General features: G+C 52.5%; 5 protein-coding genes across 5 annotated transcripts; 3 read left to right on the forward strand and 2 right to left on the reverse strand.

Annotated features, from left to right (window-relative positions):
• Positions 1 to 1,556: 1,556 nt before the first annotated feature.
• Positions 1,557 to 6,134, reverse strand: COCVIDRAFT_31739 (hypothetical protein; the record flags this gene model as incomplete). The annotated part of the gene is made up of 5 exons (XM_014695063.1): positions 1,557 to 2,195; positions 2,247 to 3,371; positions 3,427 to 5,838; positions 5,896 to 6,021; positions 6,117 to 6,134. The coding sequence occupies 5 exons, from the start codon at positions 6,132 to 6,134 to the stop codon at positions 1,557 to 1,559; spliced, it is 4,320 nt and encodes a 1,439-aa protein (XP_014550549.1).
• A 743-nt stretch (positions 6,135 to 6,877) lies between these two features.
• Positions 6,878 to 8,593, forward strand: COCVIDRAFT_115151 (hypothetical protein; the record flags this gene model as incomplete). The annotated part of the gene is made up of 1 exon (XM_014695064.1): positions 6,878 to 8,593. The coding sequence occupies one exon, from the start codon at positions 6,878 to 6,880 to the stop codon at positions 8,591 to 8,593; it is 1,716 nt and encodes a 571-aa protein (XP_014550550.1).
• Positions 8,594 to 9,005: 412 nt separating this feature from the next.
• On the reverse strand, positions 9,006 to 10,277 carry COCVIDRAFT_21021 (hypothetical protein; the record flags this gene model as incomplete). The annotated part of the gene is made up of 4 exons (XM_014695065.1): positions 9,006 to 9,187; positions 9,676 to 9,828; positions 9,927 to 9,994; positions 10,090 to 10,277. The coding sequence occupies 4 exons, from the start codon at positions 10,275 to 10,277 to the stop codon at positions 9,006 to 9,008; spliced, it is 591 nt and encodes a 196-aa protein (XP_014550551.1).
• An 872-nt stretch (positions 10,278 to 11,149) lies between these two features.
• COCVIDRAFT_42960 (hypothetical protein) lies at positions 11,150 to 12,382 on the forward strand (the record flags this gene model as incomplete). Its single annotated transcript, XM_014695066.1, has 1 exon — positions 11,150 to 12,382. The coding sequence occupies one exon, from the start codon at positions 11,150 to 11,152 to the stop codon at positions 12,380 to 12,382; it is 1,233 nt and encodes a 410-aa protein (XP_014550552.1).
• Positions 12,383 to 13,946: 1,564 nt separating this feature from the next.
• On the forward strand, positions 13,947 to 16,026 carry COCVIDRAFT_31742 (hypothetical protein; the record flags this gene model as incomplete). The annotated part of the gene is made up of 5 exons (XM_014695067.1): positions 13,947 to 14,195; positions 14,344 to 14,474; positions 14,532 to 14,547; positions 14,594 to 15,012; positions 15,063 to 16,026. The coding sequence occupies 5 exons, from the start codon at positions 13,947 to 13,949 to the stop codon at positions 16,024 to 16,026; spliced, it is 1,779 nt and encodes a 592-aa protein (XP_014550553.1).
• Positions 16,027 to 16,060: the final 34 nt, after the last annotated feature.

Genomic DNA, 16,060 nt, shown 5'->3' on the forward strand with positions numbered 1-16,060 from the left:
CCCCCCGCCCCAGGAAGGAAAATCAAAACGATACCAGAAAGTAAATGGAAAATATTCAAGATTTACCAAGATGGGGGGATTTTTCTTTTGCACTCCGAAGAGTAATCGAACTATCGTTCACCCTAACCAGACAAACAAAAACCTATCGGGAAAAAAAATCGGTCGAAAAATAACAAGAAAGTTCGATGGGTGGACGAAAACTTGGGATATAGCAAGGACGAGAGAGAGAGAGAGAGAGAGAGAGGACATGTCACTTCTCCATTATTATTATTTTCGTTCCTGATACCTTTCCCCTCCCCCAACATGGGTTGCCCGTTTGCAAAATCTCTCCAAGTCATTTGACCAAGTTCTTGTTTTTTTGGGCAAATATCTCCTTTGTTTGCTTTGCATACATGACTTGTATTCTTTCCCACCCATGCTTGTCCGTGTGTCACCTCTTTGTTTTACACGCAATTACATGTGGTGCTATATTAGTTACAAAAGTTTTACTGTTTCACGGCATATGCTGTGTTTGTATGCTTGCCGGCGTTGCATAAATTCTTATTTTCTTTGCAAGCACCCGAATACTGGGCTGTTTGTGGAATCTTGGATGCGTGTGAAAATTATGGGAATGAGAATGTAGGAGGGAGTTTGTTTGGGTGAGAAAAATGCATTATTGTGTCGTTTTTTTATCGATATGTTGAGTTACGTATATTTTTGAATGAAAAGCAAAGGATAGGCAGCAACGAAGGGATTTTTTTATTTTTTTTTAGAAAAAATATAAGTGTTCCAACGCAGCGAAAAAATAACACAGCCCTTGCACTGAATTTCTACTTGTTTCACGATCAGCAGTATATCAGTCTGATTTTGAGAATGTACATTGCCTACAGTCGTGTCGCACAGGCGTGTGGAGAGGTGCAATGGTTCCCCGCTATACTTGGTAGGGTAGCTACACATGCCAACAATCACATTGACTTCAATGCGTACACACACAAACAAAATCGCTACATCACATGTCAAATCATATCGCATAGTTTGAATCTCTCAAGTCATTTATTCACTTCTTCCTCAGCTTGCTAGCAAACTTCTGCACTACATCATCATCGCTAATCAAATCATTACGCAGAATCTCGTGGTCCCATAGCCGCCAACGCCAAAGCCGTCCAATACCCGTTCAACACTAACAAGAAACGAAAAAAAAAAGAAGAACAAGGAGCAACGACAGCAAGATGCAACAAAGAACAAAAACAACTAGGAAAACGCTAGACAGCAAAACACAGCGCGAACCACACGTCCACAACTTCGCGCCTCTCCATCATCAACGCGGACGTACAAAATGAAAACAGTCGCTTCGGTTAGCGTACGGATCTGTTTGATGCGGGAAATGGATGCACAGCACCCACGCCCGTCAAACCTCGTCGCCCCTTCCCACGTCCCCACATCCCCAATCTGAGTCTGTAGGAAAACAAAGAGTGATTGCAAAGCTAAAACGCAAGGAGATGCCAGTAAGTAAAGTGAATGTCCAAGAAAGCGACTAGAGAAAAGGGTATCGACGATGAAGAGAAATGAAGTAGCTTTTAGAAAATCATCGATCGAACCTGATCTCTACGTCCCGACTTTGCAGCAGACTCCTGTGTTCGCGGCCTTGGAGGCGGCGCATGCGACATGCGCATATCTTTCAGAGGTGGAGCTGGTGCGTGCGATTGCGTTCGGGCATGACCCTTGACGGGGCTGGCGTTGGGCCTGGGTGAATGGACATCGTGCGATTGAGTGCGCGCGTGAACCGGGCGATCAACGTTTGAGTTTGAAGTAGGAGACCCCAGCTGGGCTCGTTCCTTGCGTTCCTTGCGTTCCTTTTCAAGGACCATGGCGGCCCAGCCCTTGTTCTGCGCAATATCCTTTCCGACGGTCTCGGAAAGGACCTTCATCCAAGCCTCCTTCTGGTCGCGGCTGTCGGCATAAAAGTCAATGACCTCGCCGTTGGCGAAGCGGATGCGGAATCCCTCCTCGACAAACATGTAGCCTTCTTCGTCTTCAGCAAACCCAGACTTGCGGCGGCCACCAGACTTGGTCGCAGAAGGCTGTTGAAGGGCTGACTTGTCATCCATGAGCTTAGAGGCCTTTGCCAGGTTGATAGTAGCACGTGGCTGGCGCGTGGACTCGTGATACGCAGTGAGCTTTGTGCCTTCCAGGCGGAAGAATCGGCGACGCCAGTACTACAACATGTTAGTTTGTGTTTGTGAATGGTTAATGTGGCAGGTACTTACGGGACAATCACCACCTTGCTGGCTTAAAGTGCCTTCGAAGCTAATGTCCTTGACTTGTTCAGCCTCCTTGAGTTCACGAATGCAAGCATTCATGCTCTTGGGCATGTCCTCATCTTTGGAGTTCTTCGGCTTGGGCACATACAACAGCTGAAGAGTTAGCTTGCCGACCCGATAAGGGGGACGGCGAACAACACCACCACGCTTGCTCTTCACACTGCTTCCGCCCGTGTTGTCAACAGCCCACTCGTTGAAGCAGGGAACATCGACAGTCAAGGGGCGACCATATGCTTGATTCTCGTAGTTGCTGAGGCAAACATAGGCACGAGCAAACGATCCATCCGAACCGACCAAGTCATGGAGGAGGTCCCAGGCAGTTGCCTGGTAGTTGCGCTTAGCAGCAGCCTGAGCCTCTTGCTGTTCTTGAAGAGCAATGCGATCAGCCTCCTCTTGTGCCTTGCGTTCTTGCTCCTTCCTCTTCTTGGGGGATGAGAGGAGATTGCGGAAGGCCGAGTGCGACTTCTTGTGGTTAACAATCTTGGTGGGTGGAGCAACAACCTGCTGCACCGCTGGAGGCTCAAGCTTTGTCTGCAGGGTGAGTTGGAACTCGAGATCGTCCAAGACGACAAGCTCAAATTCTTGACCAATCGGAGCCGACTGGGAAAGCTCCAGCCAAGATGTGGTAACACAGTGCAGGCCATTGTCGAGAGTCAGTTGGAAGTTGACGCGTTCCTTCTTCGGGAGAGGAAGATCGAGATCCTTGACACCAACCACCTTGACAAAGACTCTGCCGCGCTCCTCTCCATCTTCAAATTCATCAACAGCTCCCTGCTCAGCCACAGCGTCGAGGCCACCAGCGACAGCCGAGTCCTGGCCAGGTAGAGGCGGCGCGGGGCCCTCGGAGGTCCGCATTCGCCGACCCGATGCAGTTCGGATGCTCTTGCGTCGAGGCTTGCCATTCCATGGTTCTTTCGTCCAAGGCTTGCGCTCAGCACTGGCCTTGCGAGTTCCAGTTTTGGCAACTACGATCTCAGGTGCAGCATCAGTTCCAGTGGGTGGCTTTTCGTCACTGAATTGACGGCTGCTAGCAACAACAACCTTTTTGTTCTCACGCATCATGTATCCCTTCTGTTTGGAGATGTTAGTAAACTGATCCAATTGGACAAGTCGAAGGGCAACTTACCTTTTGTGCAGCAATGATGTGATCAAACTCCTTGTCGAGGCCGAAGCTGAGGTCATTGGAGTCATCGCCAAGGTTAAGATCAAGCATGCGTCTTTCTCTTGTCCCAATGCTGAGCTGTGAATCTTCATCATCGGCATGGCCCGGCTCGAGGCTCATAGACTGGCGTTTAGGGCTTCGCTCAGGGACGGGAGGAGCATAACCACCACTGACATGGCGACGCGTGGCGGCCATGTCAACCTCATCCGGGATGAGCGAAGGTCTAGTCTTCAACTTTCCACCTGCACCCCGAATAGTGGCTTCACGCTGAGGAACCTCAATATCTTCTTGTGGAAGGGGTGATTGAGCAATGGGGTGCCGAATGACAGAGTCTGGGGTACTAGGACCTTCCGATCCTGACTCGTCATTCTGACCATCTGCCGGTTCTGGAGTGACAGGTCGACGGAGAGCATCGCGCATAGCGTCCAGCTTAGGAGCCTTGTCAAGTGGGTTTGCAGGTGTGTCGACTGTAGGCTTCTCGGGGTCAAGGCTGAGATCCATGTCCTTGGCGTCAATGTTTGAAAACATGTCGTCTTGCTGAGCCTGCTTGTCCTCGACGACTGGTGAGGAGGGAGCAACAGTTGGTGTTGATGGGCCGGAAGAGTCGATGGTGCTCTGGGATGTGGGCTGCTCCTCAGGCTCGAGAGAATATTGACTATTCTCATCCTCGTCGTCGGATGCTGGTGGCATCGGGTGGTGGATGACGGATGAGTCGCGCTCATAGTCTTCAAGTTGGGACATGGAGCTACCGTCAACGTCTGTTTCGTCATCGTGTTCACCGTGTGGCACATCGCCATAACTATATGCATCCACCACGCTGTCTGCCTCACTCTGAGAAACACCAGAGACTTGTCGTGGGTGTTCGTCAAAGTTGGAAGAGACTTCACGCGAGGGGATGGGGACATCGGGATCAAGATCAGCGAGGTCTCCATAGCTGCGCTCAGGGCTGTCGTCATGGTCGAAGTTGTTATATTCAACTTCGGAATCGTCGTCTTCACCATCCTCAAAGTTGCGGCTCTTGACACGACGGAGGATGGAATCGCGGGAGATGCGGGGCGCAGATCTCGGCTCATCAGCGGCCGTCTCGGAACGTTCAACGTCAGCGTCGGTGACCTCATCGTCAATATGAATGTTCTTCCTGTTCTGCATCTCCTGTGTTGGGGTGCTTGTATCGCGGTCGTTGTCAAAGTTCATCAAACGCAATCGGTCTTCAAGCGACATGGAAACTTCGCGCATATTGAGGAGATCGTTCTTGGAGATACCAGCGGCTTGGGGAAGCTGAGGTAGAGACCGCCGCCTGTCGTTAATTCGCTCAGCAGCATTAGACAAACCAATGCTCGAGTCACGCCGCCGACTGCCCTCTTGGGCTGGGAAGCCGGGAAGAGGAGGAAGTGGTCTGGCGTCGCTATCAGAGGCGGTTGAGCCCAGGCGGGCTTGGTTCCTTTGACCATTGGGGTTTGCAGAGGGCATGGGGCTGTTGTCGCGACCATCGAAAACATCGTCGTAGGTGTCAGTTAGTGAAGTGTTTGCAGCATCTGGGCTCATGTGGCGCCAATCCTCAGGAAGGACTACGGGTGTCTTCTCGGTGTCCTCGAGGGAAGCATCGAAGCTGTCGTCCTGGTCAAAGCTCAGCTCTTCCTCTGTCTCGTCTTCTTCGGAATCGTAGCTGCCGTCTCGCGATGCTGTCGTCACGGACGGATCAGGTGTGACCATCTCAAATTCTGTGATCTGGGGAGGCCTAGTGTCGAAGGTCACACTCTTAGCATGGCGACGCAGGGGGCGGGGCGTCTGTTGCACCATGTCTTCTTCGTCGGAGAAGACGGCGCTGGAGTCGGGGTTATACTGTGGTGAGTTGAAGCGGCCGTTGCTGACAAGCGACGACTTTGTGGGGGACACGCGACCTTCTGAGGGCGACGACTTTGAGGGTGAAGAGAAGGACGACTGTGTGGGTAGCTTGGCGGGGGAAGTCTTGGAGGGACTGAGGATGGGAATCCTGGTCGGGACATTGCTGCTGCTGTTGTTGTTCTCATCGCGCATGCCCTGCATACCATGACCGCCATATGCGTTGCCCTGTACGACGGTGTTTAGCGGGCGACCGGCGGCGAGGGGGCGGTCGAGTGGCTGGACGAGGGTGGGGTCGTATTCGTTCTTTTGCTCGCGGGCGAACATGCTGCTGTTCTTGACACGTGACTGCTTCTTCAGGTTCTCAATCGAGTTGCGCTTGGGGGAGAGCGGTGTGCTGGCCTCGCAGTCGTTCTCTGACGTGTCGAAACGGCTCTTGGGCGACGTTGTCTGCTCCTTCCAGAAAAGACGGGGGCTGTGAGTAAAGGGCGACGAGTCGCGGTAGGGCGAGCTCTCCTTGGAGATGAGCATCTTCTGGAAGGGGGCGTGTCAGTTGCTTTTGGTGCTGATGGAGCGGCCATGTGCACGAACCTTTGTTGACTGGTTCCAGCTGGGCGAGTTCCTGCGGTGCTCATGGGGGCTGATCTCCGACAGCGGCCGGCCACTGCCCTTGGGGGACGAAGTGGAGGGCGTCTTGGTGATGCGCAGCGGCGACACCTGGGTGCCATTGCTGTCAGCATCGCAGTCGCAGTCGCCATGGCCGTCACGCGACCGACAGGAGCGTCGTGGTGGAGGGGGAATGGAGTGCTTACCGCTTCGTTGCGCGACATGTCTGTCGCAATGTGCTAGGCGAGAGTGCAAACAAAGAAATCCTCCTTTGTTGTTTGTCTAGGGCGGCGGGATGGATGCCGTCACTGGGCAATCTCCGTCGAGGAGTTGGGCGCGCACTGGCAGGCCTAGTGTAGTGTAGGCAGTGAGTGCAGGGCAGCGTGTGCGCTGATGAAGCCTGAAGCAAAGCAAGTGAAGGACACACACGCACACAGGCACACACGGAGCGCGGAGGCTATTGTGCAATGAAGAGGCTATCGAGGACGAGTGTGTGTGTGGATGCGTGCGGTGTGAATTGGATTGGGGCCGTGGGCGCTATCTAAGGTGTTGATAGCCGGGGTAGACGGGTGTTGGGTGGTGTTGCTGAGGTAACGAGCCGCATGTGGCTGGAGCCCACCCGCCAGTCCATGGCACGCTGGCAGCAATGGCAGCCCTCTGCGCCTAGCGCCCACTTGTATCGCGACATCGCCCGTGCCGCCGCCCGACGTCACCTCGTCTGCCCGTTTGGGAAAAAAATTGCCCTCTCCCCCCCCCCCCAAAAAAAATAAACCGCCCAAACCAACGGACGATGCTGCCACGGCTGTCCGCTCCGTGTCCGCTCTGCGGCCCACGGACGCTGCTGGACCTTTCGCCATTGCGCCGCCAGTCATTATCACTGCCGCACCACCCACGCCTATATGCCGCCTACCACGACCGCCGCCAGTCGTCGTCGCTGTCGCCGTCCAGGGCCCCGAGACCTTCGCGCATGGTGCTGTCGGAACATGTCGCCCGCACATCAGACATCAAGCCCAAGAAGACGGCCGATGCCTTCTCCTACCTGAACCGCACACAAGCGCCGCCGGGCCTGCAACGGATGCGCGACCAGAGAGAGGCACGTGGGCGTCCGTCGCCGCCCACAGGACGCAGCCAGGGCAGGGCCAGGCCAAGGACAGAGCCCTTCCACGCCCTCAAGATGCAGAGCTCGCTGCACCGGGTGCCCTACAGCGACCGCACCGCCATCAAGCGCAACATGGACCAGTACGACTCCTTCGACAAGTTCCCCCTCACCGAGCCTGTCCTGCGCGCCGTCAACGATGCGCTGCCCGGCCTCGAGTACCGCAATCCCACACCGGCACAGGCTGTCGCCATACCCGCCCTGCTCGGCATGCAGAAGGCTGTGCGCGCCAAAGTAAAGACGAAGAAGACAGGCCCCGACACCTTCTTGCTCGCAGCCGAGACGGGGTCTGGAAAGACACTGGCATACCTTCTCCCTACCCTGGACGCCATCAAGCAGGAAGAGATGCGCGAAAAGGACGAGGCCGAGCAACAGGCAACCAAGGCGGCTCAAGAGGCTGCTGCGACTGCCAAAGAGCACGATAAGCGAACCGACATGTTCGCTGCCGAGGAGCCAGAGATCAACAAGGCCGTTGACCCAGCCCGCCCACGGGCCATCATCCTCGTTCCCTCCGCCGAACTGGTTGCACAGGTCGGCGCCGTCGCGAAGTCGCTCTCGCACACTATCAAGTTCCGTGCCGCGCCCATATCTGCCAAGTTATCTGCTACTGTCATCCGCAACCAGCTCTTCAACCCCAACGGCGTCGATGTTGTCATCAGCACCCCGCCGCTCCTCGCCAGCATTGCCCAAAGCAACCCCAACATCCTTGCCCGTGTTACCCATCTCATCTGCGACGAAGCAGACTCCCTTTTCGACCGCTCTTTCAAGGAGACTACTACCGAAATCCTCGAGCGGGCCACTCCATCTCTCAAGAAGCTTGTTCTATGCTCGGCCACCATTCCCAAGTACCTCGACAAATACCTTGCACAGAGGTTTCCAGACATGCACCGCCTCGTCACCCCAAACTTGCACGCCATTCCTCGCAGGGTGCAGTTGGGCGTCGTGGACGTAAACAAGGATCCCTACCGCGGTAACAAGCTACTCGCTTGTGCAGACACGATATGGCAAATCGGCAAAGCATCTGCTGACTATGATCCCACCGAGGGCAAGGAAGCAATACCAACAAAACGCATCTTGGTTTTTGTCAACGAGCGTGAGGATACTGAAGAGGTGGCACAGTACCTTGTCAAAAAGGGCGTTGATGCCCTGGCCTTCCACCGTGACACAGACCCTTCGCGCCAAGCAAAGATTCTCAAATCTTTTACTAGCGATTCTTCACTCGGCACTTCGCCAGCGACTCAAGATGAAGCACCCATCAACTCGACGCTGGCGAACAAACGCACTCTTCCCAACACCAAGGTCATTGTCACAACTGATCTTGGCTCACGAGGTATTGACACCGTGTCTGTTCGACACGTCATCCTCTTTGATGTTCCCCACACCACCATTGATTTTATCCACCGCCTTGGCCGCACAGGCCGAATGGGCAGACGTGGAAGAGGTATTGTACTGCTCGGGCCAGGCGACCGTGCAGATGTTGTACGAGAAGTCCGAGAGGCCATGTTCAGGGGCGAAGCGCTTATTTGAGCGGCAACCCCTTTGTGTACGATTATGGAGAAGACCAAAAGTTTTGTATATATAGTTAGACATACCCGAGTAGACTTGTGGCTGGCCTCGTCACGATTCGAGGCTTTGCTGTAGCATTATCCCACTGACGCCATTTTACGATCAAAATAGACATGAATGACAATGACAGATGACCAAATCCCATGTACTTACTCTTCAGGGTTGCATCCTTCCCATCTACTTCGAAAGCTGTATCTGTGCTTCTTGTTGCCAAGAAGAAAGCACCACACTATAAACTCCACATGTATCGATCCATCTCCAGGTATGTCAGTCGATTTATTCACCCCTGCAGACTGTCTGATCTCTCAGACTGGAACCGTAAGCAATGCCATGTCTAGGGAGATATCAACGCTTCTGCATGTCTACCAGTGTTTCACGGATTGCAGCTGAACTCGCTACCGGTCACGGCATTGGCCTGGCCGTAGCCTGGGTCGTCGCATATTGAACCGACCAGATCCAAACAAACAGCGGTAGGCGCCTCGGTGGATCCAATCTGGATGATAATGACAACACGACAGTACCCGTTGCCCAAACTACAGCTTACATGCCCGGGAGCTGCGTAAACAAGACTGATTGTTTGTGTACATGTATGTTTCACAAACATTTACATCCCGGTATCATCCCTGCTGCCACCCAAGTAATTACCTAACCGACCTTGTTCGCTTCAATCAGCCCGCCGACAGCTCGCTAGCGTTGTTATCGACCAAACCTCAACCTCCCTGTCACACGTTGTGAGTTATTACGGCTGTGACATGCAAACTACGTTTGACAAATCCCTGGACCGTCTTGGATGCATTGCCGTCGCCTGGGCTACCGACGCCTCATATGCAGCAACTAAACCGACGTCGCTGCTAACAATAGCCCCGCCGTATCTCGCCTATCTCAGATCTAGTTCTGAAATCACATGCTTGAGGTGAAGCCTGCAGGATACGTATGTATCATCACGCTACACGAAATGAGCTAACGTCCGGCTGGACTAGACCTGCAGAAATAACGATAATGGCCTTGTATCAATAACATCCATCCACATTCAGGTTACTCACAGCCCTCAAAACAGGTTCTCGCAATACGGTGCCGGTTTCGGATTAGCACTGCATCTGTGCGGTAATTTGCTGGCATGGAAGTATCAACAACATGTTTTGCCAAGCAACAATCGATCACATCTGACATGCTCCTATCCGTCTTCCTTTTCTTTCCTAGAAACAATTTCACTTCCTAGGAGAAGATGAATAGCGTTAAAGTAACATGCGAATGCTTAGAGACGTGTTACAGCACCATAGAAGCACTGACCTACCTAGCCACAACACTCCAATTTCACATGACATTTCAGTACGAGAACCCCTTGATCCCGTATCTCGACAACTGCAAAATATACATTCATGCATACTACTCCATCCATAGGCCCATCGTGCACCCATACCTACGCGTAAACTGACATGGACACTGCCGAGACTAACCTTGGGACCAATGGAATCGACATGTCGCCAGAGTCCGACTTAGAATAGTAGTACATCTGCAAAATAGCATACGTGTAGCTCCACTTCATCATCTGTCGTGAAATTGATGGATACCAATCATCTGAAAATGTCACCAAGGTAGTGTCTCGGTAGCTCAGTGGTATTGCAGACGACTTTGTCGTACACATGGTAGGGGTTGTAAACAAACTATGTAAACACGTGTTTTTGAAGTGTGGATCAGAGAGTCTGGCGTAACAGTCTATGTATTGTAGCCTTTGACCGTAAATGTATTCTCTCAAAACAGTATCAAAAGAGTAAGATTGTACAGGTATCTCAAGCTCTTAACCATATTGCGAGAGCGAATGGCAATTCACACCATGTGTGTAAGTAAGCTGTCAAACAATCACACCTATCTGCGAGCCTTTGTCCGATGCAAAAGACTAAAGTAATATTCTTTGTCGAATCTTGACAATGGCAAAAGTTCATCCTGAGTTGGTTTCTGATCAAGGAAAATACAAGTTGCAATGGCATATTGTCTGAGTGATCCAAAATCTGATACGTTCTGTACGAACACATTGTGGGTTACAGAAGGAATGTAAAGATACTTCTTCACGTAGTATTTGAAATGTATCATCCAATACTCAGCATATCATTCTCATTCCTCGTCCGAAAACACGATGCAAGAAATTACTACTGCGTCTAGCCAAGGACGGCGGCCATATTTCCGCAATTTCCGCGGCCCGTCGTCTAGCTACAACATACCCGCATTGCGTAGACGAATAACTCTGATGCTTGGCTCGGTATCAAGGGTTGCTTGTTGCGTCATCAGGCCCTGCATCATGTAAGGCTGCTTATACATCACCGTGTACAATGATAGTCATCGGCTTAGCAAGCGACGCATGTTGGGGTTCCGGACTCCCGAACTGACCCCCACTTGCCAAATAATGTACCCAACGCCATATATGGCATTTCTTACAACACCCAACACGCCTGGTATATCAGCAGTCATGTCGCTGCTCCGGAGAACAGCAGCACTTCGCACACGACCACATATCCCACCATGAGCTCCCCAAAACCAGTCCTCATTGCTGGCGCTGGCCTTGCCTCGCTTCTCCTTGCCCGCTCGCTGCACCGTTTCAAGATTCCATTTCTCGTCTTTGAGCGCGACGCGTCCATTGTTTTTCGAGCACAGGGTTATCGCCTGCGCCTATCCAGCCAAGGACTCGACGCAATAGAAAATGTCCTCGGCCCCGAGGGATTTCAGAAATTCTACGACAAGTGCGGCAAGACTGGCGGCGCGGGATTTGCCGTCATCGACCCATTGACGGGCGAGACAGGGACAGGAGGACAGCCACCTGTCAGCAGCAACGGGCCGTTGACTAGCAGAGATGGCAAGATTGTGGGCATCTCGCGAGGCGATATGCGTACGCTCTTTCTAGAGGGCCTCGAACACAATGTACGATGGAGCCATCGGATTGTAGGCTATGAGAAGACGGACGGCGGGGTGCGCCTTGTTTTTGCAGACGGAAGCAAGAGTGAAGAGGGCTCCATGTTGGTGGGTGGTGAGGGCGTCAAGAGTGCAGTCGCAGGCCAACTATCGAATGGCACCATCAAGGTCTACGACTTGGGCTCGCGAGGAATACACGGTCAGGCACCCACGGCCGCTTTCAAAGGCCTGGGCGAGGGCGTCTTTGTCGTCAATGACAGTGATTCACAACCGAATGGTGGCAAGGTCTTCCTAATCACCAACATCCGTGCTGGCGATATGGACAATCCAGACATCGAGTTTGGCTGGACCATGGGCGGCTCACCAGGCGTCGTTGATGCACCCAACGACAACTACACCATCACTGGCCCACCAGCGGCAACAATCGCAAAGTCGCTTACCTCGCACTGGCACGCGCGCCTGAAGCCGCTCATTGACAATATGAACGAGGCCGAGGCTTCCTTTTGGAAAATCACTTGTTCTTCGCCAGACGGCGTGCCTGCATGGCCTAACGAGCCTCGAGTGACTGTCATTGGCGACGCTGTGCATGCGATGACGCCAGCAGGTGGTAACGGCGCGAATACGGCGATGCGCGACTCGGCTTTGCTGGGTCGATTGATGGCAGAGGTGTGGGAGCGTGGCGACGGCGATAATTGGGAGGGCGTGACAGTAGCCTACGAAAAGGAGATGCGTGTCTATGCCACTGAGGCAGTCCAGGCCAGCTATAGCTCGGCCGTAGCACAGTTTGGAGCGAATACTGACCTGGAAAATGCGCCTACCATTAATGAGTACGTGGCCCCCAACTGAAGTGGGACGTGAAAGCTTCAATAAAGACAGCAGAAACGCCAGATTTTACGAGCCCTTGTTTCGTTCAAACACTGCCATGGCCAATATGTGACGGGCTCCAACTTGACCAAGATGGTTGCAGCACAGTACCCCCGGGTAGTACTTGGATATGCTTCCAGCAGCGCGGTGTAAGCGACAACTGAGCAAGTGGCGTGACGGACACCGACAGAAAAGCAGGTGGAGCAAAGCAGCGTAGAAGAGTCGAGATTTGGCGCGAACATAAGAGCTCTATGTGATCGGGTAGACGGCGATCCAAGAGATAAGGAAATAAGTAGTTTATTGATCTTTCTAGTCTTCAAGACTAAGCGGGAAATAACAGTTGGATGGTTTGTTTACTCGAGAATGAACAGTAAGAGCTACTGGAATCAGAGGTGTATAATTAACTCTTTTCTCTTTTTCTACCTATCTTCTTTTTCTGTAAGATGTCCTCTAAGAAACGCAAAATGTGTAAGGGTTAACCTCTTGCATGAGGTTACTCCACCTCTACTATATCATATGTGTACTGATGGTGTGGTTTTAATAGCGTGTTCGTCGCATGAGCAGGCCCCCGCCCTGCCACTCCAGTCACGCCGGCCTAATCCGCCGGTAACCTCCGTCCTTCAATCCGACAATCAACTCCTGGTCTTATCTGCTCCCAGAGCCGCCGTTGCGACGTTTTGGGGATTGATACAACCAGGAGCACCCGTTGGCGTTATCACCAATGCTAACCTCCCCCCAGTCGTCCGTAGACTTACGGATGGGAACCTTGCTTTCTCGGGCTAATAGTTACTATTCGGCCATTGTTCAGCTCTTTTTCGCAGGACGAGGAAGTAAGGCGTAGTCACCGAATCAGTGGTGCTACGGGAAGGTGGCGAAAACAACGATGCGCCACGGGTCACAGGATTGGAGGGGCTCAATGTTGCTCGCAGCAGTACGAAGACCAAAGTCTACGCCTATCATATCGCTGCGGCACATCGAGCTTACACCCAGCCGGAATCTGGCCTCACTGAGGATCTCTTGCGGTCGGTCGCCAAAGACAAGACCCACCAACCTTCCACCACGGAACCCCTTACTGTTATGCACCTTTGTGGAAACAAGTGGTGTGTGGAAGGTTCCCATTTGGTGGTCGGCCGTAAGAAATACAACGACCAGCAGACTGCATGTCACCGCGGTTTACAGTTGGCGTTGTCATCGGATAAGGTCGCCCAGATTCAGGCTGCTTACTGTCGACACTCCGTTAAGTGTTGGACAGTAGTGTACGGAGATGACTACAGCAGTGTAAGGGGACATGAGTGGGAGTGAGGCAGTATGTGCACAATAAGAAGAGAAGCAAATTTGCTCCATCACATTGACTGTGCGGCGTGTCTAGCTTTGCGCGAAGGATGGGCCTAACGAGGACCAGATCCGATAGTCGCCATCCGCCACCAAAACACACGACTCGTGCACCCTTTCGTCCCCACTTCTCCACTCGGTCCACCCCCGGTTTACCCCGACTTTAAGAACCGGGTCAGTCCACCATGGTTTCTCCTCTCGCGCGAGATTCCCGATGGATGCACACGCCTCACCACGACCGCGCAAACGTCGTGCTATCAATGCCTGTGTCAATTGCCGGACGTCCAAGGTGCGATGCGACGGAAACCGCCCCTGTCAACGTTGCGAAAGGAATAGTGCTTCCTGCCAGTACTTTGACGCAGTCAAGGACGAGAATGTACTCCGTATCGAGAAGTTGGAAGCCGACATGGCTGCACTGCGCGAGCTGCTCGGCACCAGGGAGACACCCGGTCCAAGGACCAGCGTGAGTGACGGCTCTTACATGCATTAGTGATGATGCTTCTCGAACAAGTCCCGGCCCACCAGACAGGTGCCGGCATGACTGCAAGACATTCCAAACCCCACGTGGCTGGAGGGATAAAGACATGTCGCTAACTCGCTTCCCAATGCAGTCACACATGGATAACGCAAGCGTGACTGTTGCAGAAGTCACACCTCGTTCCCCGGCCGGGCACAACGCAATTGGCAGTGCCGTTGATGCTGGCTTCATCACTTGGGATCAAGCTGCTCACTGGTACCAGAGGTAGGCAGACCCCTCAATCCTTTGCTCCCCCCACTCATAATGCTGACCCTCGTCGAGCTTTTTCTCCGGCAGTGTAAGCCATGGCTCTATTCGCAACCACATGACACTAAGCAGCATAGCAATATCTTGTCCCAATATTCTGCGAGAGATATGACACCATCACTTCTGTATCCTCACGGAGTGCCGTCCTCTTCGATGCCATAGTCAGCATCGGTTGTCGTGCTGAGGAAGGTTTTAATGCAACCATCTACCGCCAGCTCCAATCCAGGGTTCGCGATCACATTACAAACTTGCTCATCAACAAGAGTATACCCAGTATAGAGGACATCCAGGCCATTGCCCTGGTAGCTGCCTACTCTGAAAATGGTTTTTTCTTGATTGCAACGGCCCTTCGCTTTGCCATACAGCTTGACCTGCCTCGGGTCGTTGATCAACTGATTGCAAAAGGCCAAATACGTTCTGGAGTCGTCAGCAATGATGAGCAAGAACTGTACCGTCTTTCACGCGTCTGGCATGGCATTTGCAATCTCGAACTCTTGTAAGCCCTATTCCGGTCATATCTAACGTTGACTGTCTGACGCACCACAGTTTCTCGCTAGACGGAGGAAAGTTACCGGGCTTGAATTTCCATACCTCCCCTAGGAAAATCCGAAGCCTTCTCCAACACCCTGAACATACATCAGTCGACATTCGGCTACTCTCTCAAATAGAACTCAACCTGATTCGTGCAGAAGCATATACCAAGATCATGCGACGGGACACGGATGAATTTCTTCTCCAAGAAAACGAAAACAAAGTCCGGAGTACAGTAGACGAAGCTTGTGTAGAGTTGACGCTCTGGCTGGATGAATGGACAAACATCATCTTGGCAGAACCCGTGCCACATCGACGAGCAATGGCGTTACAAAACCTCCACATCCAGCGTGAATGGGCCATGATGACACTGTACTTAAAGGCTGTGGCATCATCTGGCGTGGAAAATATTGCATTCATGACCGACTTCCAGAAAAACTTTATACGCAGAGCTAAAGACGCAGCAAGTCGACATCTACATTACATGCTGCAATCCTATACATCGACGCCAGATTCTTCGCCAGCGTCCTCAACACACACAATTGGCTCGACCTATCTCAGCACATTCCGGTGGGCTCTGGATTACGTATGGGCAAAGTGCGCAGTCTCCGTTTTGCTCGTACTCAAATTGGCCATTCTCCTCCGCGATCCTGCCGCGTCCGTCATGGCACTTCTCCGCGACGCTCATAGGGTACTTGAAGAGCTCAAGACTGTGACGGTAGGCCATATTGCATACTTCCAAATACTTCAAACAAGTATTGAGAAATGCGAGGCTGCATTGCGAGAGTACTCTGTTGAACAGAATCATGCTACACAGTCGTCACCTGCGTCTGGGACAGATGGTGGTGCTGCTGAAACAGAGTTTCAGGGCTACGTGCCCCGAGAATTCGTATTCGAGTGGGACTTTCCCGGGCTCAATCTTAAACACATGCCTTTAGGGTGGCAGGATCTTTTCGTCAACATTGACAGTCTCTTCTGATTTGACACTCCAGCTGGTATCTGACTATAGACCA

This window comes from Bipolaris victoriae (assembly GCF_000527765.1).
Source record: "Bipolaris victoriae FI3 unplaced genomic scaffold scaffold_181, whole genome shotgun sequence".
Taxonomy (NCBI): Eukaryota; Fungi; Ascomycota; class Dothideomycetes; order Pleosporales; family Pleosporaceae; genus Bipolaris; species Bipolaris victoriae.